General features: G+C 45.6%; 1 protein-coding gene across 4 annotated transcripts in view; it reads left to right on the top strand.

Moving 5' to 3' along the window:
• The first annotated feature begins 1,234 nt into the window (after positions 1 to 1,234).
• nphs1 (NPHS1 adhesion molecule, nephrin) overlaps positions 1,235 to 26,330 on the top strand; it is a 65,179-nt gene continuing 40,083 nt past the window's right edge. For all 4 annotated transcript variants that reach the window (XR_004776912.1, XM_035534429.1, XM_035534428.1 and 1 more), the window contains exons 1-7: positions 1,235 to 1,375; positions 4,296 to 4,387; positions 10,312 to 10,506; positions 12,319 to 12,444; positions 20,711 to 20,833; positions 21,119 to 21,200; positions 23,258 to 23,361. Coding sequence is in view for 3 of the 4 variants with exons in the window: in XM_035534429.1 (XP_035390322.1) it covers positions 4,324 to 4,387; positions 10,312 to 10,506; positions 12,319 to 12,444; positions 20,711 to 20,833; positions 21,119 to 21,200; positions 23,258 to 23,361 (694 nt within the window). In the remaining variant the exon portion in view is untranslated. The remainder of the gene's footprint in view (positions 1,376 to 4,295; positions 4,388 to 10,311; positions 10,507 to 12,318; positions 12,445 to 20,710; positions 20,834 to 21,118; positions 21,201 to 23,257; positions 23,362 to 26,330) is intronic.

Here is a 26,330-nt window from a genome sequence, read left to right as displayed (position 1 = left end):
GAAAATCTTGTAAAGCAACAAAGTGAATAAGACCTCAGCACTGTAATTTTCAACTTCACTTAACTTCATTTGCATTTGTTGAGAAATATGGTTCAGGAATGTGTTTTATTTGAAAGAACTACATTACTTTAATTAAAAAAAAATGTTGGCATGAGATGTAAAATTTTCTATTCTACTTCTCAGGTCTGTTTCAAAGATGTATAACGTATTGTCAGACATGTCAATCAAATGACTTTAATAGCAGTAAATTCTATTACTGGGAAAGAAATACGGAACTCTTAACACACTCTGTACACTATGTGCATATGTAAACATGCTTATTCTATGCTCTTGCATAAATGCAAAAACCTTGTGTAAGATACCAGACAGAAAAATCACTCCCCATTTTTCTTGTCTCTTGACGTTAATTTCTCAGGAGACGTCACTGGGGTGATTTTCTCCAAATGGTAGAAAACCTTGTCCCATATTTAAAAACTGTGCTTATCTCTGAAGAAAATCCCCCTCGCTGGCTCCCTGAAGATTTGGGCGGCTTTTTTTTTTCCTAAGGTGACACTCGCAGCGGATCCAAGGAGACGCAAAAAAAACTGGGAAAAGACGAAGTGGGGACATTTCGCACGAAATCAAATGTGGAAAACGAATTGTGTGTGAAATGTGTATACGAGCCAGGCAAGAGCTGAGGAGGCCCCTCAGGAGGGCTCAGTGCAGGAAATAAAGTGGATAGCCTCCTTCTTATTTATTATGCATGGGTATAAATGTTACAAACTGGTGGCTGTGGAGACTTCTGTATTTGTGTCTGCAGCTGTCTGGCGGGTCTGAATTTCTTGATGCTTAAGAGTCGGTAAACACACACACACGCACACACACGAAAAGATCTGCACTCTTGCATATTGTTTGAGAGTTAAGTTAACCTACCGAGAAAGGCTTTTCCAGCCAGCTGTCGCATCCCGTTAACTCTCCTGTGCTCGATCTTAGAGGTTATTAAAAGATGACTCATTAAAAGAGAAAGACCACTGATGTGCAAATAACTGGAGCTTCGTGTGGGAATGGTCTGGGAATCTTTTGTTGTTGTTGTTTAATGTCAGCAGTTTCTTTGCAATTCCCTCCTCCACACACACACACACACACACACACACACACACACACACAAACACACACACACACACACAAAAGCATCTCTCCCTCACGCCGTTCTTCCTCCTTATCATTTTGGAGCTGTCAGGGAGAAAAGGGAGTGAGTTTAAGGGAGTCCCACTGGCATGCTCGCCATCTGAGGCGGAGAACACGCTCGAAGAGTGCTCTCCACGCCAGGCAAGACAAAGAGGCACTCCCGAGAGCCTGAGCGAGAGCCGCCGCTACCAACAACGCCGCTCTACAGGTGAGCTCTGCTCGCTCTCATGCAAATCCTCTTGCTTCGCTCAAAGACTCGGAAACCTCTTTTCCTCTCCACCACAACCCCACCCCCACCCCCACCCCCCACCCACCCAATCTGTGGGAGACTTCTGTCTGTCTCTCTGCGTGTTCTCAGAAGGCAGGTAAGAGAGAGGTGACAAAGATTTGAAAGGAGCCTGCTCTCTCTCTCTCTCTCTCTCTCTCTCTCTCCACCTTTCTCCCTTCTCTCCGTCAATTCCGAGCCGACGCCACAACAGGTGGGGAGAGGAGGGCAAATTTGCCTGTCTGGAAGTGGAAAGCAGAAGGGTGAATGTTGAAGGTTTAATGGCGGCGAAAGGAACAAGAGCCGCGTAGCAACTTTGCTCAATTTGAGCCGGGGACGATCTCAGTGGGTGTCTCAGTTGTTGTCTGCTTCAAGAGGCCTGTGTCATGACTGCGCTGCAAAAGTAACTGTCGGTTTATATTACTGCATGCTGCATAATTTGATGGGAAGAATCATTTTAATGTATGTTCTGTAAATGGCTGGAGTCATCTTTCAGCAGAATGTCATCAGTCACAAGGCACTCGACGCTTTGATGGCAGCTTCCACTCGATTAACTCTTTTTTGTTGATTTGTTACCTCACATGACTGTTTTTGCTTTTACTTGGTTCAGTTGCTCTGGAAAGACTTGTAGTAAACAGCTCACTGTGAATGACACAGCCAGACAATTCAAATGGATCAAGCAGTTTCATATTCATCTCTAAAGTAAACTCAGCAACCAGATTCTTCATACATTTGCTGCGTACTGTATAATGCGTAGCATTTTAGCGAACTTGCGGGCCCACACAGGGATTTGGGGGGGTGGGGTCGGGTGAGAGACAGCATGCTTGGACCTACGCTCCAGACTGCCCAGGGGCGGCGAGGGTTGAAGGCTTCATTTTCTGGACCTCGCTTGATTTCATGGGACTTCCACATCAAATAGGCCTAGGTAGCATTGGACTGTCGGGCGTCTCGGTGAAAGGAGACATTAAAATTCACCTGACGGGGGTCGCGCCCCAGCAGCCGCGGCCGGTCGGAGCCTCGCGAATCAAATTTCAGATCGAACTTTTCATCCCATGACTGAAAAGCTTGAGGAGAGAGAGACAAGGTCAGGAGGCATTATGAAAGCAGAAAATGTGCGATATGCGGGCTACGCAGTAGTCGCAGTGTGCGCTGCCAGCTGCCTTGATAGCCCCCAGAAAGCATATTGACGCAGCAGGCTCGTGCCTAAACAGATTACGCTAGTGTAGACCTTATCTGCCAGGAGCGATGCGTATTCTGATAGTCGCAGACATTTCGAATCGAAGTTTATGAACAGCAAAGAAAAAAAAAAAAAAAAAGCACATGGAACGCGACTGCTTGTGTCTTAGCCTGTATTTGAAGCCATCCATCTGTTGCTGTCCGTAATATGTTTTCGGTTTTAAAACGGCTGGTTGCTTATTTATCAGCGCGCGTGTGTGCGCGCTTGCTTTGGTCTTTGCGTTTGGACAGCTGGGCGGGTCGTTCCGAGCGGCGTGGTGCTGCTGTTTCTTTCACACCGAATCGAAGCTCCTTCCCTCTCTACCCTTTAGTACCTGTCTGAATGCATATTTCAGCGTAGCGTAACGGCGGAGCCCGGCGAGACACGCAAACAGAACAAACCTGGGAAGGTGTGCGCAAGCGCGGGGGAGGAGGGTGGGGGTTAGTCATTCATTTCCATTGGCGCGTGGTGGCGACATTTTTTCAATTAATATGGCTGTTTGTGCTTGGGTCCTGAGGTCAGTACTGACCTGGGCCAGTATCTAATTACAGAGGCTGAATGAAAGTGCTGAGTCATTCAACTCTTGGAGCTCCTGATGGACCTAGAACCCTTCACATCCGTCAGACGGCAAAACACAGTAATTCTTTCCTCCTAAAAACAGGAGCACTGTGTTCTTTCAGTCAGGGCACCAGGCCAGGAAGAGGCTTAGAACAATTCATTTTCCCATCAAATCCAGTAGCTCAGGTATTGTCATATACAAGCTAGAGCTTGCCACCCAGATATTAAAGACCGTTGCTTAGGATTGTAGTGTGTTTGCAGGCTGAATCCACAGCTGGGTATTAGAAAGGGAATGAGAGAGAGAGAGAGAGAGAGAGAGAGAGAGAGAGAGAGAGAGAGAGAGAAAGAAAGAAAGAAAGAATAAAGAAAACAGGCAGCGCCAAGGGTACGAAGGAGCTGCTCAGAATGTGAGCGATCTCCTTCACTCTGTAAATCTGTGAAGGCTGAAATTGTAGTAGCCGCGTTAGGGGTTCAGCATCTGCTAGTCACGGAGAATAATTGGCTGTGAGCTGAAGTCTTATCAAAGCCTGTCGAAGTGCAACTAATGGCCAGGGGGGTAGCTGCCACAAAGAGCCAACACTTTTCACTACTCCTCCAGTTTATTTCCACAGGAGAGCATTTGGTTTTTAATTAAGTGAATCACTCTTATTTGTTCCGTGGTGGCCTGCAGCCCGGCATAAGAGGAGTCCGCTGTTGGCTCGGAGACGACGACAGGGTGCAGAACCCAGAGGAGTGTGAAGTACCTTGTAATGGTCCCAGACCCGGAGAGAGTGCTGGACATGCTCTGGCAAACTGGTCTTGTGGGCTCCTGAAGAAAGCCTAGTCCTGCTCAGCTCTCTCTCTCTTTCTCTCTCTCTCTCTCTCTCTCTCTCTCTCTCTCTCTCTCTCTCTCTCTCTCTCTCTCTTTCTCTAATTACCTGATCCTGTTAAATGGGAAAGCCTGTGTTCTTTCTCTGAAACATATTGCTGCATTTCACTCCTTACCTCTGTGTATATACATTTGTGTGCATGCGTGCATATGTATGTGTGTGTATGTCTGTGTGGGTGTGTGTGCCCGTGTGTTTGTGCGTATGTGGGTGATCGTTGCAGGATAGTTCCTGGCCTGTGATTGGATGAGATGGCTGTGTTTCCATTGCTGCTCCTTCGTGGCGGTGTTCTCCTGTTCCTTGCTGATTTCCAAGGTAAGGATACGCAGGTTCTCCTACTGGAAAATGCTGGGTGTATACACACTGTGTCATACAACTGTGCTCAAGTGGTGTGTAGGAGTTTCACATATCTGGGTAGTAAAATTTGGTCACTGTCTAAGACAGTATTTTGCAGGTAGAAAATGTCTCAATATAGCAAATTCCTTGTGAATTGCCTCCTATATGTGTATCGCTAGAGGGGAAAAAAGATTCACACACTTGCAGTTTTTGTGAATCATACAATGTACTGATCTAGCGGTGTGAGAGGTACCACGAGAAGCTACTATCGTCAACCTAGCCCAATGACGCCGACCACGGAACTCTACATACTCGTTCCCCTTTTGGCGTTGCCTTTTAAACATGCCTTTTTAAAAATGCAAGTGCTGTGGACCGGCCTGGACCCCCAACACTTGTGAATATTAAACCCAAACTGGGCATGGATTAAAAGAATATGTCAGATCTGTTTACGTCTTGACTGGAGGCCTGTTTACTCGCCCGCGCCGCGCTTTCGCTCGCACAATGCGCGAGAGGCCAGCCTGCCGCCGGGCGAACCCGCAACTCCTGCTGTGTCTTTTTCTCCCGACGCGCGGGACCTTTGTGACCGGGCTCCAGGTGTGTACCCACGCCTCCATTCACCTGCCCCCGCGTGGCTTTGGCTCGCAGTCGCCGAACGGCTGCACGTGGTCACGCACCAGCTGTCCGCTCCGGCCAAATCGGCCGCTGAGGCTCGGAGGCATGGCATGGTGCCGCAGTGTTGCCATGGCTACCGCAAACAACATAATTAGGTTTGCCAGGTATGCCAGTACCTTCAAAGAGAGGAGTTCTATGACAGTTTTTTTTTTACATATATAAGTTGTATTTTGTAGTGATCATTTGAACGCCATAATTAACCTTTTGAACTGATCTCAAAATAATAATAACAATAAACAAAGATCAGACAGAACAATACAACAATACCTTTTCATATTATGACTGTGGGCTCATTTTGCAACAGCTTTCAGTGGGACTCTCTGATAGAGGCTAGAGATAAATTACCATTATCATTTTAATTTCCTGGAAATAAATTGCGAATTCTCCATAACAATTGCATTGATGAGAGACCCCAGATGGCCCACATCTCTACATACGGGTCTGTTTTTATACCAAAGAAATCTTGAAAAAAAAAAAATGATGCAATAATATAGTTTTAGTGTTCATTGAATTTGGGCTTTGTAAATCAGCCAGGAGAGGCACAATGTCTGGGGGTAAGTTTGCACTCATGCTAAATATAGAGATGGTAAGTTATAAGGGATTAGAATGTGATATGACAGATCAATCAGCTTGAATATGTAACCCAAATCCCAAGCAGTGATACTGTTAATACCAACATACTTGTTAACGCTTCCTAATATTCCTACACCAACCTTTCATACACACTAATAATGTAATGGAGGCTGGTTATATGAGCACAATCAGGTATGTTACACATTATGCACAATCAGTTCAGATACCGCTACCTGTTCTGGGGCGACAACAGGCATGCGCGTTGGGTGTGTCCCACATTTCCATGTATTTGTTTAGAGAAATGAAAGTGCCTCTTTGTTTTCTCTGCTGAGAAAGATGATAAGAATCGATGTTCGCTGAGTTGGGTTTATCAGAAGTTAGGACTTTGAGTTGACATCCCTGGATTTAACGCTGTGGCGAGTAGAGGAAAATAAACCCTTTTTTGATGTATGTGTCAGACTGTAAATGCTGTCTTCTCAGGGAAGTCCATTTTAATTAGGCAGCGCCGTATTCATACATGCCGTTGCAGGTCATGAACAATTGTGTTTCAGAGGCCACACGGCAAGCAACAGTGCCTCGAATATCCTGTTAAACAATTTACTGAACCAAAAAGATCGGAGTGGCTGAGCTAAGCCTCAATTTAGGCAGATAACAGCTGTATTGTTGCAGAGAATACTCATTTAAATATCCATGTTTAAAGAAACATGTTTAAAGAAACAAACCTCTCCTCCGGCTTCATTCGGCAAGTTCGTCTGACGGGCACATTGTAAGCGTTGGGCCATTTTGAGATCCACTTTAGAATCGTTCTCTGTGAAGTTTTTTTTTTTTACCTTTTTTTAAACCAGACAAACAATGGTGATTATTAAGATCTGAGGATATTTGGACCTTGGTAGTGAGAGGATAATGAGATGTCGTACATTGTATTAAGGGCAATCTAGGAGACTCTCTATCCGAGACCATACTTCTGCGGCACCTGGTGCAGATTGAAAGTCAGATTTGGCAGCGCGATTTACGGCATTATCTTGTCTGGCTAAGATGTCAAAGCGGCACATCAGGGGTCTGATTCTGAGATGGGGGAGCATTTGACATGTATTTCCTCTCCTACCTCTTCTTCTCAGGCAGTTGGGGGCGTGGGGGGGGGGGGTGCTCGCAGGGCAGTCCTATTTGAATTATCTTACGGCTGATTATGTTACGGCCATTTGCGTATTCATTTATGTAAACATTATGCTAATGTGTTTCTTTTTTTGGTTTGTCGCCCATGTCCGATCGCGCCCTTCAAGTTTGACATGAGGTGACTGACGCAGCCTTGATGCAAAGGCACCCCACGCCCTCACCAGGGCTCGTGGGTGCAGCCGAGCATGGACCATCGCACATGAGAATTTGTCATTGGTTCAAACCCCTCAGGGTCGAGGGGTTTGCAAACTCTTCCTTTACACAGGGCTCTCACACAAGGAGCAGGAGTTTGTTTTGTTTTTTTTGTTTATTTGTTTTTTTTTGCTGTGTCCCTGAAAGGCCAGGGTGCATTGTGTACATGAGAACACAGATGCTAAATCCTAATCTTATGGGGAAGCATAACGCAACAGCGTTGAGGAGTACACACAGAAGTAAAATCCATACAAAACAAAGTTAATGCAGCTGCCTTATGCTGCTACCCAGTTGCCATGGTGCCAAATGAAGTGATTGTTTGTATTTTTCCTTCTTTCTGTTTCGTTCTTTGTCCAAAGTGTCTGAATTAGGTGAATGTAGGTGAATTAGGTGAGTTTTTGTGATTCACATATATTATTTGATAGTTAGGCAGCCAGCCATGCAGGATGCTGTCTGTGTAACCGTTCTCCTTCCTCTTCCTCGTCCTCTTCCTCTTCCTGCCCGCAGTGGAATCTGTTTGATTTGAATGGATTTTGCAGGCTGATAGTTTAGCACACATAGACCCCACAGCCAGTGCCAGCCCATTCACCCATTACAATGCTACTGCCACAGTGCCGTAGTCCTAAGACCCATAGACCAGTTCTCAGCAGTAGCACCTGCTACCCAAGACATTGAAGATGACCGGACGATAAGTAGGCTGAATATAAAACTTGACCACAAAAGTCATATCCTTCATCCCGTTCACCAAGCTCAGCAGGTCCGCTGCCGCGCGCGGTCATTAAAATTAGCCCTCGCCTTCTAGTAGGATATTAGAAGAACGACTGGAACACAGAAACAAAGTACATTACACTTCCTCTAGCATCTCTAGTTATTTATTCCACTCCCGGATGAGTGTAGGATTAAACACTTATAGGGGCAGCATGCCAAAGTTGATCATGGCAAAAGAAACCTGACACTCGAGGTGCCTGCCAGTGCTCTCCGCGGGGAAATCTGGCTCGTGCAGCGCTGGTACGGTTTTTAATGCAATTTCAGAAGCATGAGTCTCTTTCTAAAGAGGACTAGTGGAGTTCAACCCATCACTGTCAAATGTCAAGCGAAAATAACTGTATACTTCAGCCTTCCTTGGTACCCTACTTACGAGTAGGTGTTAACACATGCTGCATTCGAGCAAGCAGATATCACATATCTGCACAAGTTCCGCGATGGAATATCATTAGTGCCACAGCCAGAGATTTTAGAGTTTTAGGCTTATATTATGGTTTCATGTGATATGGAAGTCCTTTCAAACACTTTCCATGTCATCCAGCCGGTTTAAACGTGTACTAACAACTCATTATTAATGAAATTATTAATTTGCCATTATATACATCATTTTTTATTAGCATTATCATTCATCGTTAAGTCATTGTGAAGTGGGGTGTGGTTTTTACTGTGGACTCTACCTTTTAACTAGCTGTCTTGGAGTCAGGCCAGAAAATATTTCAGTTTGAGAAATATGCACAAGGAGCTTGTGAAACGGCCAAACCCTTCTGCACTGGGACTGCGAAACATCAAGACTGTAAATCTTGTAGATATTTCTCCATGTAGGAAAAAGGACTTTTAGCCATATTGATCAGGCTGAAACTAAGGTTGTTTGCTTTATGTTGATAAGGCATTAACGTCTTTCTGTCCCAGTGGTTCATGTTTAAACAATATAGTTTTAAAGCTTTGCACTGAATATTTCAATAATGATATAGTATATTGGGTCATTTAAACAGTAAAGAGGAGCAACCATTAACCCAGAAAACAAACCAGACTGGACTGAATCATGAATGAGTCTGTAAGAGCACATGTTACTTAATGCTCAGTAACTAATGTTGAAATCAAACTGGTGATAAGCAAAGAGAAACCAGCTGTGTTTTCCATGTTACGTGACCTTTCTCGTGCTTATTAAAACCGCCTGTTCTCAGTCTTGGGGTTTTTGCTATACAAATGGTACCTGTTGTTTCTGGAATCATTGAAACTATATATAGGTTGGGTTGTTCTAAGTTGCCTAAGGTCCAATGGAGTGCATTTAAAAACGCGTAGGTCATTTTATAGTAAAGTCAGATTAATAAACATAATATTCAGCACAGCTTGAGCAAGACAGTGGATTTAATTATGGGAAAGGAATGATGTTAACTAACCACTTAAACAGTAAGCATCAGCAAACACAATTATCAGAAACCATCTTTTAGGATGTGCAATATTTCTCCACACATATAATACTTGTCTGAAACGATATATACCAGATCTCCAGACAGTGCTCATCTGTGTTATGGATTTAAATCATGTTTATGATGGCTACAAGTCAGGTATGAAGTGCCGAGCATTCAGTCGACAACTGTCAGACAAATTGGCGAGGCACAGCCCACTTTTGACGAATTAGGGGTCCTCAACCCCCGGTCATCATTCTTCGGAGTGAATATTGGCTTGATGGCACGTTGACTGCGAAGAAAAACTGTGGGGGGGTGTGAGGTTCTACTATCCACCCCCCTCCCCACAACCTCCATCTCTTCTTCATCCCTGCCCAGGAGAGATTTAATTCACAGTAATTACTTTATTGACTCATTTGCCGAGCCGAATTGCTTCCAATCTGCCATCGATAAAACATACACGCGGATGAGGAATAGTGATGCTAAGGCAGGTCCTCATGCTGCAGAGTGGCTCAGCTTTTCTCTCTGGGGAAAGAGTTGCATTTCCTCCTGCTTAGTGCTTAGAGTTTGCCAGACACGACATGTTTAATATGGGTAATTTAATGCAGAGATGCAGGATCGTTTGGACGTGCAGGGGTCCCAGATCAGGGCAGACGCTGCACCTCTGTGAAAGGATGCATCAGGAGATTATTTCTAAAGTTTATGCACACTAAAGCAATTATGTAAGTATATTGGGTCCTAGTTGACTCATGGAAAAAGGGTCCATTGGCAGCACTTTATGAGTACATCTGGGTTGCTGTAATATTATGATGTCATGTACCTGAGATCTCAACTGTTAGATAATCTCATCAAGCCAGGAGGTTCAGGGCCTTCTCAAAAAGTGTTTAAAGAATGCATCCTCTCTTTCTCTCTCTCTCTCTCTCTCTCTCTCTCTCTCTCTCTCTCTCTCTCTCTCTCTCTCTCGGTCTCTTTCCTCCTCTGTTTCCTTTCGCTTTCCAATATCCCTTTCTCGCTCTCAACCTCTGATTACTCCACCTCTTCCTGTCTCTCTCCATCTCTCTCCATCTCTCGTTCTCTCCTTTGCTCGCACTCCCTCTCTATCCCGCCAACCCTCCGCAGGTGTGCGTGGGCAGCAGGCGTTCAAGACGGAGCCCCAGAACGTAACGGCGAGGGCGGGGGCCACGGCTCTGCTCAAGTGCGAGGTGTTGCGCCTCTCCGGTTCTGTTCAGTGGGCCAAAGACGGCCTGCTGCTCGGGCCCCTCAGGTCCCTGCCTGGCCACCCGCGCTACACCATGATCGGCGACGAGGGCCGAGGTGAGACACAAAGAATTAATGTCGGCAACTGCAAGGATGTACGGCAAGAAATGCCCGAGAAATGGATCTGCACATTTAGTGGTAGAAACACTAAATGCGCCATTTGGGAATTAATGCGCTCCCATGACTTATTTGGCGGCCGAGATTGCCTCACTATAATAATTATTGAAATCTGAGGCTGACAACAGATATTTTAGTAATATTCTCATTTAGGCATGCGCTTGAGTCATTGATAGCTTTTTATGCAGCCACCGGAACCACGGAATCCCATAAGCATTGTTCTCTGAAAGCAGCTTAGTGAAACGCTAACAAAGGAGATTCTAATTTGAGCACTGGGGACTGGTTTGAGAAATGAGCTGTTCGTTTTTTCCCCTCCTCGCACGAGTGCCTGCGCGAAAACAGCTCGGAATCGCGCCTACCCTTATCGGCCATTAGGACCAAATAAGGGGAAATTGAGTTTGCTGCTTGGCGGGTCATACCGCTGAATAGCGGATGTAGACAGAGAGGCGGGCAACACCTATAAAAAGCCATTCGTAATTAAAAGGCCAGGCTAAAAAAAAGATCCCTGTGCCACGTCTTCGGCAGAAGACACAGCAGCTATGTCGCTAACCCCAATGCCATTGGGTGTTTGCACAGTAAAATAGTTCCTAAAGTAGTTTTACCCTGATGTGGGTTTTGAAATTATAAGATTTTGAGTATTATTCATTGTGTGAATAATATTTCATTGTGTGACTGAGAGCATAACACCAAAAATAAACCGTTATGTGGGTGAGGGTATTTTTTATAGGGTAAAGGGTTTTGCAACAAGATACCAATGCACTTGATGCATGGTCATTTTTTTTTTTTTTTTTTTTCTCTGACACATAAAGGTCTTCTCGGATATGTGAGTGTACACGCGCACACTCGCACTCAGAACCCGGGACAAGAAAAGTATGCATATAAGGGTTCCTGTCAGCTTCTCGTGTTGGATGTCAGAGGCATAATTACTGGTCTCCCACAAACACATGCACACGCTCAAAAACATCCCTGACACAAACATCATTGCAGCATTTACTAAGTGCAATTCCAAGAGAGTGGAAAATCATTAATAATTCTAAAGTGCCTCCTATGATAGCATAGATCCGAAAATTGCTACTGGTTGGTGTTAATTATCTTGCCAGCTTGGTTGACACCTCCTACTTCATCCAGCTGCACTGGTTGTCATACCAAAATACTATTTTCTACATGGTAGTTTTCTTTGGAAGGGACAAAGGAAAAAAAAAAAAAGTTCTAAGTTTGAACTGCTTGCATGGACCTCGAGGAGCTGTTATTTATTGTCACAGACAAGTAGTTTGACAAACGTACTCCTGGGTGGCACAGTATTCAACTGGTGAACCATATAACAAATATAAATATAATAAACAGAACCCAAAGGGTACAAAGGGAAAGCGAGGTTCTTGGGGATAACATCAAATACGGTAAATTGTTCTGCTTTTGGTTATTTCAGAGTTAATATTTTGTGATATTAGGCCAGCATTTCACATGAGTTCCAGTCATTCTAATTCATTCATGCTAATTTAGTCAGCTTGGATGTATGATTTGGTCTTAATAACCTAAAATTGCAGGGATGTTCAAATGGACGTTCGAATGGATATTAATGGAAGTATTTGAAAACAGCCCAAAACCAAAATGTAAAACAGGTCGTTTACAGTCCACAATTAATAAAGTGTGACTTTGCTGTAACTGGCTCTCCATAAAAAGCCATTTCCTGTAGGTTCTGGGCGTAAGTAAATCTTTCTCTTTCTCCGGGCACCTCTTTCTCTCGCTCCACAGAAGGCCAGTACCATCTCCAGATCGCAGACGTGCGCCTGGAAGACGACTCCCCCTACGAGTGCCAAGTGAGCCGGTCCAAAAGCAGTCAGCCCATCATTTCCCGCACCGTGTGGATCAATGTGCAGAGTAAGCAGAACCAATGCTCACTGCCACGGGTTGAGGGGGGGTTAATAGGAGGATACTAGAGAAGTGCAGGTCAACTTTAGCAATGACAGATAGCCCGGCCTGGACCACTAATAGCTCGACACACCGATAAGGTGACACACATTGTCACTTTTTTCCAGCTACATTCAGGATACTAATGAGATGTAGGGCGCCTATGCAAGAGGACAGTCCTGGCTGAGCCTCTGGTTCAGGACTGTCTGCATGATAGATGGGAACGGCTGATTAGCCTCCATTAAGCCTCCACTGATTTTGGACTCGTTTGGTTTACACTGATCTGTCAGCAGGCGCTGGTGTGCAGCCTGCGCTCCACCCATGTCTCCTGCGTGTCCACGAGGTCCCTTCTTTCTTTATCTTGTGCAAGGTTTCAGGCCATCAGCCTGGGAAGGCGAAGGTTGTACACGTCGCCTCCCAAGCGCTCAGGCTTCGGGAAGCCCGCCCCCCGCGCGTGCCGTCGGCGGCCGCCACCCATCTCCCGGCGGCTAAGCCCCGCCTTCCTCTGACGCGCTGCGTGGTGCCGGGCTCCTTTAAAGCTCAGAGCGAACGCTCAAATTCGCCTTTGGGTCTCATCCCGCCTGTGAGCCGTCTCCGCGCTTTGTGAGTCACCGCTGCCTAAGTCCCACATTTCGATGTGACTGCTGAGGCGACACAGTGTAGCCCCTCACAGCAGGAAGTCGCTGACAGGTGCTCAGTAGGAGTGGGAGCCGCGGAGAGACTTCTCAGGCTTGTTTGTGTCTCTTTGGGCGTCGGCGTGTGCGCGCGCTTGTGTATGTGTGCTCGCGCGTGCGCACGCGCGTGCGTATGCGCGTGTGTGTGAATGTTTAGAGAGTGCGGAAAGACCCTCAGTTTGCATAGGTTTGTGTATGGTACCAACAACTTTGTTTGTATTCCTTTCATTGTTTCTATCCTTGAATTAGACGTCTCTGCACAGGCAGCTCAGCCTGCCAGCCGCATGGCATCCTGCGGCGGACCTGTCGAGGCGTGCTGCATATGTCACTAGCTAGTCGTCTAGTCCACTGCTTACAGTGATGGGTAGGAGGTGACAGGGCCACACACATTCATCCAGAAAATTCGTACCTCTAGACATACTCGCCGGCAGTCCTGGTTTCGTACGATCAGCTCGGTGGCGGTACGCCCATCCCACGGGTCACTAGCCCACTTCGGGGTTTTACGTGCTCCGACAAAGGGTCGTTTTGCTCATGCTTGCTCCTGTTCGGCAGGGATAAACTTGCCAGCGGTGTGCAAGCTCTCCAGGACCGCGATTCGGATCTCCGGGTTTTCCATGTGGATCGAGCAAAGCTGGGGTTCAGGGCGCATCTACAGCGCAAGTCCGTCCCACGTTTGGGGAACCCATGGGGAGCGATTAAGCAAGCGTGACTGGTGGAGTTTGGAAGCACGGGTTTGGAAGGGAGGGTTGGTGGGGTTACCGTGGTGACTTTTTTTTCTTGCCTGGGAAAGGAACAGGTTGCAGTGGCATTACAGAGAGGAGGGAGATAGTGTGTGTGATAGAGAAAGAGAGAGAGAAAGAAAGAAACACACTTGCATCCGCACCAGCCGCGTGCCTCACACATTTAATCACCCTCAGCCGACAGATTTGCAAACATGTCCATGTGTCCACGCTGTGCTCTTTCTTTTTTAATGCCTTTGTCCTTTAAAGTTTGAAGATTGATCCTCAAAAAATTGTTTATAATTTCCCGGGACAAAAGGTCAGTCCCTAAGCACTGGCAGCAAGTTACAGAGCTCGTTTGTTTTGTACTGTATTTATATGTAATTTATGGCTGTGTACGCTTTGATGCAAAAAAAAAAAAAAATCCACTTATTTCAATTGCATTCTGTAAGGCCCAGTTATATCATAGAAAAATACTATTTTGCTTCTGAAATGGTCCAACTTAAAAATGACTTGCTCAGGGATTTTCTCCACATCACATCATTTTTCAGAGAAGCCGGAACGACTGGAGGAGGATGCGGGCCCGTAATCCCGGCATAGCCTCCTCGTGATTAGTGACGTGAGTTGTAAAGATGGGAAAATTATGACGGAATTGCTTTAGCTCTTGGTTTTCAAGCCAGACGCCCCAACAACTTCACGCGGCCGGTCGTTTCCGGCCGCTTTCAGCTCCAGCGTTTTGAAGGCAGCGCCCGGCTAATGTTCTGGAGGAACACGATAACGATTTCAGATCCGCACGGTGCATTTCTGTGCTCAGCACTATACGATAAAATGGAATTAGCGGGAAAATGGGAATGGAAAATAATAAAACGGACCTGCCTGCTAAGTATCGGTGTTTTCACGTGAGTACACTGTGAGGATCTATTCCAAAAACCATGCATTAATGGAAGTGTCATCAACAGGAAGCCCATATCAGCTACCCCTAGTTTAAGTAATAACAGAGCAGCCAGAGGCCATGAACGCCAGAGTCATTTCCAGGATATGCAGTGGTGCCTAATAGCTATGTCGAGCTACTGCTTGGTTTCATTTGTCTGGGGTGATTTTTTATTTATTTATTTTTTGGCTGGAGGTGGTGTTAATTTCCCATCCTCCCCTGCTCCGTTTGGCTCGGCAGCGCTCTTTGAATCCACCTTCCAAAATCTACTCCAAAGGCAAGATGTCTTTACTAGGGGGAGTGAAGAGGCACGAAACCAGAAAAAGGGAGTAAAGGATGAGGCGGGACCCTAATCGGATTCCCCGTGTCCATGTGATATGTTTTATAATGGGCTAATTCGAGATGAATCACCCCGTGCCAGCTCGCAGCTAGGGGCAAGGCCAGAGCGTCAATAGCTGTCTCCACTGGTGCTACGTATAGGGGGACATTCTGCGCGCGGCTAATACTATGACCATGTGTGTGTGTGTGTGTGTGTGTGTGTGTGTGTGTGTGTGTGTGTGTGTGTGTGTGTGTGTGTGTGTATTTTCTCCCCACCTGTATCTCTGCCATGCACTGATGGGGGTCTTTCGCATACACTGAGTCACATGGGCTCACCAAATCCAAAGAATCGTCTTCCATTTCCATAGCAAACAGATGCATCGGTGAACAGATGCAGCGAACAGCCACGTTGCCAGGTTTTTGCCTTGTAGCAGTCCACAGACGTCTCATCGTCAGGCAAATGAATTTCCTGATAACCTAAAGAGTGTTGGCATGGGAACACGTCAGTGAAACCTGCGGTGTTTGTTTTGCTTTTTTTCTCCCACTCCAAAAGGCCGTAGTCGCAGTGCGTGAAGTGTGCTAAAGAGCTTTAAGGATTTGTCCAGGCAATAACACGGTGCACTGGAATTGGCGTCGGATCTCGTTGGCATTCCCGTCCACCTGCTGTCGATCTCCGGTGTCGCCGGCGCTCTGTGTCATGCCGTGCGCCACATCTGTATCACCCACCTCGGATCCGGCATCAGGCTGGCGCTCGTCATCCGTAACCCTGCATCACCGTCCCTAGTGAGCGCTGCTTGTCCGGCTATTCGCTTGCTCAATTCGGGATCTTGTTTTCCCGAATAAAATCTTTGTCCTTACGGGAGGGGGGGGGGGTATTGCTATCACTGGTCTGCTTGCAGACACACCTGCTCCTTTTCGCCCACCATGAAGAGAAGGGGAGTGATGAGAGGAACAGGGAGGAGGGGAGAGAGGAACGCCAGCAGGGAGAAGAAAAGAAGGAGATATGGGGAGGGCAGAGCCAGAGGAAAGAGACGGCTTCAGTAGCTTTCAGCTTCAAAAGGTGCACCTGAGCCCCCAGAAAGGCTGTGTGGGTGTGCATGTTTGGGGGGGGCGCGAGGTGCATGTTCGTGTGTAAGTGGGGGGGAGGCTTGTTTGTGAGGACGTGTGCGAGCGTGCATGTGTGTGTCCCTCGAGCTATATAACAGTACGTGGTCTCTAACTTGCCGTGTGTGTTTCTGTGTGTGTGTGTGTGTGTGTGTGTGTGTGTGTGTGTGAGAATCTTCTTGGGTGGGGGGGGTTTAAGGGCAGGTGATGGGGGTGGGGTTTTGGGTGTAGATGAATGGTTCTTAAGTGTGCCCCGGTGCCTTCTGCTGGGTGCACCGAGCAAGCCAGTCCTCTCTCATCAGGATGCACACTGTTGGCGTGTGTTGACGGCTGTCTATTTGGATATCAGCACTCTCACGCGGGTCCCGTATCTCCATCTGTTAAGAGTAGCAGTGTTGTCAGAGCTGCTTCGTTCTGAGGCACTTGCACCAGTCCTCAGGATAATAAACATGCGTGTGTGTGTGTGTGTGTGTGTCTGTGTGTGGCATTGGTCTCTGTGTGCATGCAAATGCTTTGCTGATATATGTGTGTGTGTGTGTGTGTGTGTGTGTGTGTATGTATGTGTGTGTGTGTGTGTGTGTGTGTGTGTGTGTAGGTGTAGGGGTGTGTGTGTGTGTGTGTGTGTGTGTGTGTAGGTGTAGGTGGGTGTGTGTGTGTGTGTGTGTGTGTGTAGGTGGGTGTGTGTCTGTGCCCATGCATGTGTTGGAGAGACTGCATATGTCTGACTGTTGTTACACTATTGCATTTATTAAGGGACATCAATAAGACTGAAGTAACGGTGTCTGTCATGACTTAAAACACAAGCCAAACCTTTTCCAAGTGAAAACTGCAGCCTACACTATTACCAGCCTGCTCTGTTCTGTTCTGATGATATGTAACAAGTGAAGTACCATATTCAATACATATTTGCATGATTTTGTCATAACAGGCAGCCAGTGCAGAATGCTTTGGCAACTAGACAAGCAACACCAACACATCATGGTCAGCTATTAATGTACATGGAGGTTCTAGAAGGATTTGACTACTGAATTAATTCTTTAATTAATCCTTTAATGTAGATGTTCTGATATATAAGTCAGTTAAAAGACATGTAGATTGTCATGAATATTTTTCCGCACACATTTTTGGTGTTTGCATTTGAGCGCTGCTCAGTGCATGAGGGAGGGACAGAACAGGGTAGGAGATGAGAGGGAATGGGTGTGTGTGCATGTGCATCTGTCTGTGTTAATCTATTTCTTATCTTGCTTATCTGTCCATCCGTCTGTATTTGTCTAATGAATCGAATTTTGCGCCTCGCTGTCTCCCGTCTCGCGTGTGTGCGTGTGCGTGTGCGTGTGCATCCATACGTATTTACATTCTTCGTTCAGAAAGTGCTCGAACACGGGCTGTGTGCTCCTGTGATTATGTATCTAAATATTAATATGATATTCTTATGCTTTTGTATGTTCATGTGGGAGATTCTTTGTTGTTTTGGTTGATTTCATGAATTCACTTTTATGTCTATTAATGTGTAATTTGCTTATTATCTTTCCATAGCCATCCAAAAAGACAAAGACACACAACCCAACCCAACCCACCCCACCCCCGCCCCCAAACAAACACACACACACAAACACACATTCCCATTGTAGCCAGTAACATGAAGACATTCAGACCCACACACCATAAAACCTCCTTTCTCCCTTCAGCAGATCCCCTGCAGTGGGAAAAGAGGAGAGAGGCAGAGCGAAAGGGAGAGAGAGAAGATGTGGAAAGAGAGAGATTGGGAGAGAAAGATGGAGTGAGAGGTGGATGGAACAGAGAGAGAGTGAGAGGTAGATGGAACAGAGAGAGAGAGTGAGAGGTAGATGGAACAGAGAGAGAGTGAGAGGTAGATGGAACAGAGAGAGAGAGTGAGAGGTAGATGGAACAGAGAGAGAGAGTGAGAGGTAGATGGAAAAGAGAGAGAGAGTGAGAGGTAGATGGAACAGAGAGAGAGAGTGAGAGTGCACAAGAGAGCGAGAGAACGACAATGAGGGGGAGAGATTGTAAGAGAGAAGTGTGCTGAGTTGGCTGAGGGGAATAAATGAGTGAGAGAAACACACGGAAAGATCCGGAGACAGTGAGGGAGAGAGGGAAAAGTGGTTCTGGGGAGAGGGAGAAAAAAAAAAAAAAAACTGCTGTCCTCCCTCCCTGCTTTGCACACGCAGACCATCATTCTTATTTTGGGAGATTTGTGTGACTGGTCGACGGCTCCTCCAGCACAACAACGATGAGCCCGGCAACAGCGACGGAGGGAGGGAGGGAGGGAGGGAGGGAGAGAGAGAGAGAGAGAGAGAGAGAGAGAGGGAGGGGGGGGGGCGGTGGGGAGTGGGAAGAGTGAGAGAAGAGAGAAAGTAATGCGAGATGGAAGAAGAGAAAGAAGGGATGTTGGGAAGTGGTGAAAGGGGAAAAGAAGCAGAAGAAAGATGGAAAGACAAAAGAGACAGACTGGAGAGAGAGAGAGAGAGAGAGAGAGAGAGAGAGAGAGAACAAATGCATCTCATTATATGGACGTGTTCCTCTGCAGTGTGATCTCTAAGCCATCCGAGTCCACACAGATCCAATCGCGTCCTTTAAATCAGTTTGAAGCTTGAGCCACATCTCATCTGTCTCAACATGAGAGCTCTCGCCCCTCATACTGCAATAGCGCCCCCAAGTGGTCCGACGGGTCACTTCGGGTCTCTGGAAAGCTGCAAGTGCAGGCCAGAGTAGTTACCGGGTCCTGCCGTCCACATAAGGAGAGATGACAGGTTATCAGACACAAGTGAAGCTTCCTTTTTTTTTTTTTTTTTTTTTTTTTTTTTTAATTACCTAAAGTCAGAAGGAATTTGACTGACAATAAAGTGCTTTTGAATTCACGAAATACAGACTGGAATATCAGCAAATTGTTGCTGTGAACCATGAAAGTTTAAATTAAGTGTTAAATTAAGTGAAGAGCACACAGCATTACCACAAACGGGTCGATGTGGTCATTCGTTGTGCACTGGAGCCCGTTTCTGTGGATGTCTACGCAGTTATGGGCAGATAGGCTGCGTTCACACTACTTACAGATGTGGGATCTCCTCTAACCACTAGGTTTGTGATACACATGAGTGGTCACATGTCACGCCCCGTTCCAACTAAAAAAAACAACCCCCTGACTGAGGCAAACAGTGCACACTCTAATTGCAGTTCAAAAAATGGACAACATCTCTTAGCCTGCAGTTTTTGCTTGAAAAGACTTAGAAAAACATAGCCAGCTAACCCACCAAACAGACACATGATTTCCGCAGCTCAGTTACAGAAGCTGTAGTTGCCCTCGAGAGCATCCAGAAGTGTTTGCGGGCAGAGATAGCAGAACAAGCCTTTTGATCCTCCGTTGGAGCATCTGGAGGTGACACTCCGGCCGGGGGCAGGAAGTCGGGAAAGCTGGCCTGGATGTAGGGGTTAACACTTGGTCCTTTTCCAGTGGCTTATCGACAACACAGAGCCCTATCTGTCCAACATGGGCTTGTGGGAGGCACTTCAGTTGATAGGGAGATCAAGCGTTTTGCAGTACACCGCCAAAGTGTGTGTGTGTGTGTGTGTGTGTGTGTGTGTGTGTGTGTGTGTGTGTGTGTGTGTGTGTGTGTGTGTGTGTGTGTGTGTATGTCAAGTTTGTATCAACTCCACAGAATGCAGTTTTTTTATTTCAAGGGTGTAGACACAAGATTTTTGCCCCATGTAAAAGTGTAGGAGAAAATGGTACAAATACATATACCTGATGTCATGACATCCTTTTTTTGTGTGGAGGGTGACCTGTGATGTTTGACATTCCTTCTATCCCCTCAAATCTGTCTGTTGGTCTTGCAAAATGTTTTATTGCAATGTGTCATGTTATAACCTTATATTCTAAACGTTATTACGTTTTTCCCTGTGTTTTGTCTTTCTATGTATTCACTTTGCATCTCGTACATGGAACTCAGCCAATCAGCTAGAAAGCTGGACCCTCATTTGTGTGAGTGCAATAGGAATCACATAGATGAATGTACCAAACCCTGCCAACGAATCAGGTGTCTGGCAGTGGCTTTATGCAGGATGAGTGTCAGCGCTTGGGAATTAGACTCAGTGAAGATCCACTGGTCATCAAAGGCTCTGATCGGGACAAGCCACGTGTGCGGGAGCATATTACCACAGTGGAACCGTTTATCCGGTGTTAAGTCTCAGCCCAGCACCCTGTCATGCGGGATTAGTGTGTAATTACTCAGCTCGGTATTTTGCAGTTCGAGATGTCCCTGGAGAAGCTGCTGCCCCTCCTCTGTACCCCGTCAGAACCGCAATGCATCCCTTCAGATCCCCACTACACCCAATCAGATCCCCACTGCACCCTGTCAGATCCCCACTGCACCCTGTCAGATCCCCACTGCACCCAATCAGATCCCCACTGCACCCTGTCAGATCCCCACTGCACCCTGTCAGAGTGCTGATATTTGTTTGACTCTTTGGTGCAGTCCCCCCATCACAACCCTCCATTGAGTTGGACTCCGAGGAGCCCTGGGTGGAAGGGAACGAGTACACCGTGACCTGCATCGCCCCGGACGGGAAGCCAGAAGCTGCCATCACCTTCTTCAGAGGTAACGATTGATTTGGATACAAAGAGAATTTGAAAGAAGGGCCCATATTTGTCCAGCGATGGGCAGAAGGTGGTTGAAAGCTCTTGACTTTAGATCATTGCTGGGCTTCTGTGAGCTTGCGTTATTGCGCAATTTACTGTGGGCGTCACCCTGGATAAATGTGACCAAATGAATGAGTGAATATGTAAAGCAATTCTGGTATGCATTTGTATAGTGTAGAGAAGACATGCATATCTCTAACTCTCTCCCTCTCTTTCTCTGCCTCTTTTTCCCGCCCGTTCTCAGATGGAGAAGAACTGACAGATACACAGCCTTTTACGATGTCAGGTTCTGAGGATAAACTCCTGAACACTCATGCTGTAGTCCGGTATGTGTGTGTCTGTGTGTGTCTGTGTGTGTGTGTGTGTCTGTGTGTGTGTGTGTCTGTGAGTCTGTATGTATGTGTGTCTGTGTGTGTGTGTGTGTGTGTGCGCGTGTGCCTGCGTGTGTGTGTGCCTGCGTGTGTGTGTGTGTGTGTGTGTGTGTGTGTGTGTGTGTGATTTGTGCAAATCTCTGTTCTCATATGCCCTTTATCCATTCATGTTTTCTTCTAAACAGCCATCCTTGAGTGCTGTTCATAGTATGAAGTCCTAAGAGAACTCGTTTTTCATTTCAAAACAACAATAAGGTCTACATTGATGTGAAAGTGTACCATGGGCAAAAGCCTTCCGGTTGAAGTGTTGTTTGAATGACAAATGTAATCTGCCGAGGTAATTCGAACTCCAATTCTTTCTGAAAGATTATTTTTGCTTATACAAATATAAGACACTATATTTTAGTTTGGAGGATTTTAGAAAGCATTTCCCAGGGTTTCTGCAGGTGGACAGAATAAGCTACTATTCAAAGGCCTTTGTTTTTGGTAAAAACTCTCTGTAAAATCTGTAGAAAAAGCCCCCCCCTGCCAAAAAAAACCAAGTTTGTCAGCCTCTGGAAGATAATATGGAAAAGGTGGTATCAGTGCTGGCCATTCTAATCTGAGAGATGAGCAGACTCCAGGAGGGACATCCGGGGTCCAGGAGAGGACACAGCAGTGGCAGAGGACCAGGATGGCAACACCAACAGTCTGTGTCCAGTCTAGGACCACATATAAACGCACATTCACACTGCTTCAGATGTTAGGTCGGGCTGCCGACGGCCTACGGTGTGAGTGTAGTCCGCGTCCCGGTGGGTTCCAGGTCTTCACGCTGCACAGTGCATGTGGAGCAGTCCTGGCTCCACAGTGAAGAATCATACACACATATCAGACCACAGCAATAATGCCACAGTGAGCCACATATCAACTGGTTGATTCTGCGTGGGAGGTTTCTTTAAACGAGAGATTTTATTACTCGTTTATTTATTTATTTATTTTGCTTTCTCCCTGTAGCCTGATCAATGATGTCTCATTAACAACATGTTATAAATCCATCTGTTTAATGCGCAATTAAGGAGTGTAGGAGACTCGTAAAATGGCCTTCTATACCACTGTAAACCATTGGAAGATGATTTGTAACATGCCCTGATTACTGTATATTAGTTCATATTTCTGACTACCAAGTCATGTTCCTTTTGCATATCTTTCATTTGCTCAAAATGTGTTGCAACATGTTTGTGTAGGTTTTCAGCGGACCAGGTCAATGAACAGTTACTTAAAGACTTAAAATTTGTATAATCTCAAAAACAAATCAACTGATAAAACCTTTCATAGCAAAACAAGTAACATTTTTTCAAGTTTATAAGTCCAGTTGCTTTAAGTTGCTACCATTAGAGTATTAGGTTCACTAGTACTATAGTTCACTAGTGGCAGTAGCTTCACCTCTTGACTAGTGACGCCCAGGGATCTTTTTTCAAGAGTAACGTTACTAATTTATTTTGTCCCGTGTGTAATTATTACCACATCAAAAGTCGAGAGAATCAAAAGGCTTTATTGTCGCTGCAACTATATACAGGTATACAGTGAACCGAAAAAATGTTCCTCCAGGACAATGGTGTAACACAGAGGAAGAGCCACACGAGGAGAAACGTGAATCTTAAATCATTTTATCTTTTTATTCTTTTTTTGTCATGTCCTATGAACCCTAGAACTGGAATAAATCAAATGAAATTGCATGGGGTTTGTTTGTATTTCCCAAAGTCTGAACACAGCAATGGTTTCAGAGAACAGGCAGTAGTTTGCATCATTCTCTAAAGGTGTTCATTTTGTACCAAGCGGCATAGCTGTGCTTCTGAGGAAGGTACTGCCAGCCAATCAGCTCGGACATGCCTCACACATGCCTCCCTCTGCCTGGGCTCCAAACTTGTGAATACAGGGGCGGTCGCCGAGGCAACCTTTAGTGGCACCGGGGAGCAGGGTGCTGTTTGAAGATGCACTAACGGCCGTTATTCCTGCGTTTTCTCGTCCCGCAGGGTCCGAGCGCGACGTTCGGACAATGGGCGACCGCTGCTATGTCGGGTGCAACACCCTGCCCTCTCCCATGCCTTGGAAACCAAACAGCTCATGAATGTGTACTGTAAGAATCCCTGTTGACTTCTTTGCTTGTTGCTTTTTTGTGACGTTTCAGTGTCAGGTGAAACCTCTTGAATGTGCCTCTCTCACTCATTATCACACTTCACAAATAGGGAGACTTGAGTTTGCTTGTATTGCATCAAAGCCGTTTGGACCTCTCAGAAGAGTGCAGCTTACTTAGTGCACTTAAGGTACACAAAATAGTGATTTCAGTGATTGGTATGATTAATCGGGCAGTCCTAAAAAAGGTCAGGAGAATTTAATCAACCGGCATCATGTAAGGCAACGGTTTTAACTAATGTTATCATTAAAGCTTAGCGAATTAAATAAATTAGTCGTAGAGTGCCACAATGGTGTTTGGCGTCAAATGTGATTGGGCTAACACAAAGCAATTATCAGTTCTAACTTTTTAATGAATAGTCAAGTCTCGAAAAGCAATGAAGAAAGGGGTATTAATGGGCGTGTTTGTGTGTGTGTGTGTGTGTGTGTGTGTGTGTGTGTACTTGTGCAGACGTGTATAAGCTTACACGTGTACACATGTGCTTGTGTATATGTGCATAATCTGTACTATTTTCAGCACAAGGTGATAAGCGAGAGAGAGTTACATGAACTGCCAGTTGACATTGACTCCACTACAGATGTGCACATGTTATTACTGGAAGGAGAAAAAAAAAGTAAAATGGATTCAGAGTTAATTGAAGAATATAAGCAGAGGGAGATATATATATATATATATATATATATATATATATATATATATATATATATATATATATATATATATATATATATATATATATATATATATATCTATCTCTCTCTCTTGAGTGTTAGTCTTCTCTTGAGAGAATTTATACTATCATGACTGTGAAAATTCTTCCTGAGACCATGAAAAATTCAAACAAGTGCTTACATTAAAAAATGTTCATATCTAGTTATGTGATTTTTTTTTTATTTTTTATAAAGAATAAAATGCAGTGTCCTGCCATGCCAGGAGAAGCTTTGTAGCGCTGCAAGCCTGGATCAGATTAAGCAGTTTAGAGGATTAATGAATTAATGCATAAATGAATGAAACGCATTGGAGGTATGTTTTTGTGTATTGATACATTCTTTTTTTCTTAGTTGTTCATTTGTACTCAAGATTTTGTTATAATGTATTGGTGTTGAAAGCCATGTTCAGATATCTGAATATGAACTGTGTTCAGATCATGCTCAGATGTCTGAATCTGAAATGTGTTTAGATCATGTTCAGATATCTGAATCTGAATTGTGCTCAGATATCTGAATCTGAATTGTCTGAACTTACATTCATGCTCTTGAACTGAACGCCCATTTTCTGGTCTGGGTCCGGCCTTCTACTTGGCCATTAGAGCCTCTTCTTACGGCTTCGGTTTCATCTCAGGCGTGATGAATTCATGTCTCTGCTCGGTTTTGCCTCCCAATATGGCATCTGTTCAGGATTCTAATTATGCCATATATCGATAAGCTCTAGTTAGTTCCCAGCAACATCTTTTGGGGGCAATGGCTCGATGAATGCCTGTAACAACAGTCACACAGCAGGGCTGTGAATGCCTAGAACGCCTGTTGTACTGGATCCAGTTACTTTTCTTTTCTTTTTGGCCTGTATTGCATTGCCCACAGTTCACCCTGCCCCAGAAAGGGTCGCCCAGGGTCACTTTTCAAAGTGGAAGAGTCTTGGATTTGTGCCGGTGGTCCTGGCTAACTGCAGACTGTACTAGAAGGGTCTGTCTGGTCTTGTCATTAACACCCCCTAATGTTTGTTTACTGACAGTGAAGCTTTGCTCAATATTCCTCAAGGCCAGCCATAGCATTCGGTCTCCAGAATGTCCAGAACAAGACATAATCTAATGTAATTATTGAATTCACTCAAGGAGAATAAATGAAGCCCAGTAACTTCAGTTTTCGACCAAGAAAAATGGAGCCGGACCTAAGGCTTGTTTGCAGTAAATGAGTCTGAAACAATAAATTCGACAAGCTCACACCAAACATTTTCAGAATGACACTATACGAATTGTACAACATGAAAACTGACAAACCCTGACACCAAGTTTTTAATTGTTCGGGGAAAGTGAAGCACCTGAATCCCCCAAGCACCAAAACCTTTAAAACTGTTTAGTCAGGTGTTCAGTCTCTGTAACCTCACCCATACTGCATGTCTCGGACAGCATGTGGCCGGACTCTCGCCTCGTACACCATCTCTGTCTCATTTTATTCTCTGATTAGCTCGTGTCTCAGTGGCAGGGCCATTTAACCAAATTCAAAATCTAACCCCTGCTTAACACCAATTCCAATTTCATACCATAACTACGAGCAGAGGAACTGAAAACTCATTTGAAGTTTGCAAAAAGTCATAGGTTCACCTCCTTACACCTCCTTACTTCTCCTGGCAGCTAATTTTCTTCTCATTCTTACTTTGTGAACTGTTAGCTTCTGCTTTCATGGTTATGGAGATTTTTGCATTTAGTAAATGAAAATGTTTGTGAACTCTTGTCAGTCCATGTCATTCGCACCTGTACTGCTATTTGTATGCATGTGTTTGTCACGCTTTGCGTTTCGCATGTATTTTTGGCTGTTTCTTATGTCTCTTCTGCCTCTCTGTGCCCTCCTCTATCTCTCCATTTCCCCATTCCCTCTGTTTATCCATCTCATTCTCTCCCTCACTCCCTCTCTCTCTTTCTCTCTCCCTCTGCTCGCCCCTCTCCCCTTCATGCTCCCGGCTCCATCAGCACCCAGCCACCGCACGAACTGCTAATCTTGCAGAACGGACGGCCAGGGCGTCGGCCTTAGTCAGCGCGGCCGGCCCGTCGGCTCCAGATTGCCGGCGAGGCGGCACTTTGTCACGGCAGACCCTCCTCCGTCCGTCCCCTCGCACCCCGCACCCAACAAAGGCCGGCCCCTCCTCAGCCGTAACTCACTCGACGGCGCATGTTTTATTCAGGAGCCGTGCCGTAA

The sequence above is a fragment of the Electrophorus electricus genome, chromosome 15, assembly GCF_013358815.1.
Source record: "Electrophorus electricus isolate fEleEle1 chromosome 15, fEleEle1.pri, whole genome shotgun sequence".
Taxonomy (NCBI): Eukaryota; Metazoa; Chordata; class Actinopteri; order Gymnotiformes; family Gymnotidae; genus Electrophorus; species Electrophorus electricus.
Note: the sequence above shows the minus strand (reverse complement) of the source record. Positions and strands in the feature narration are given on the sequence as shown.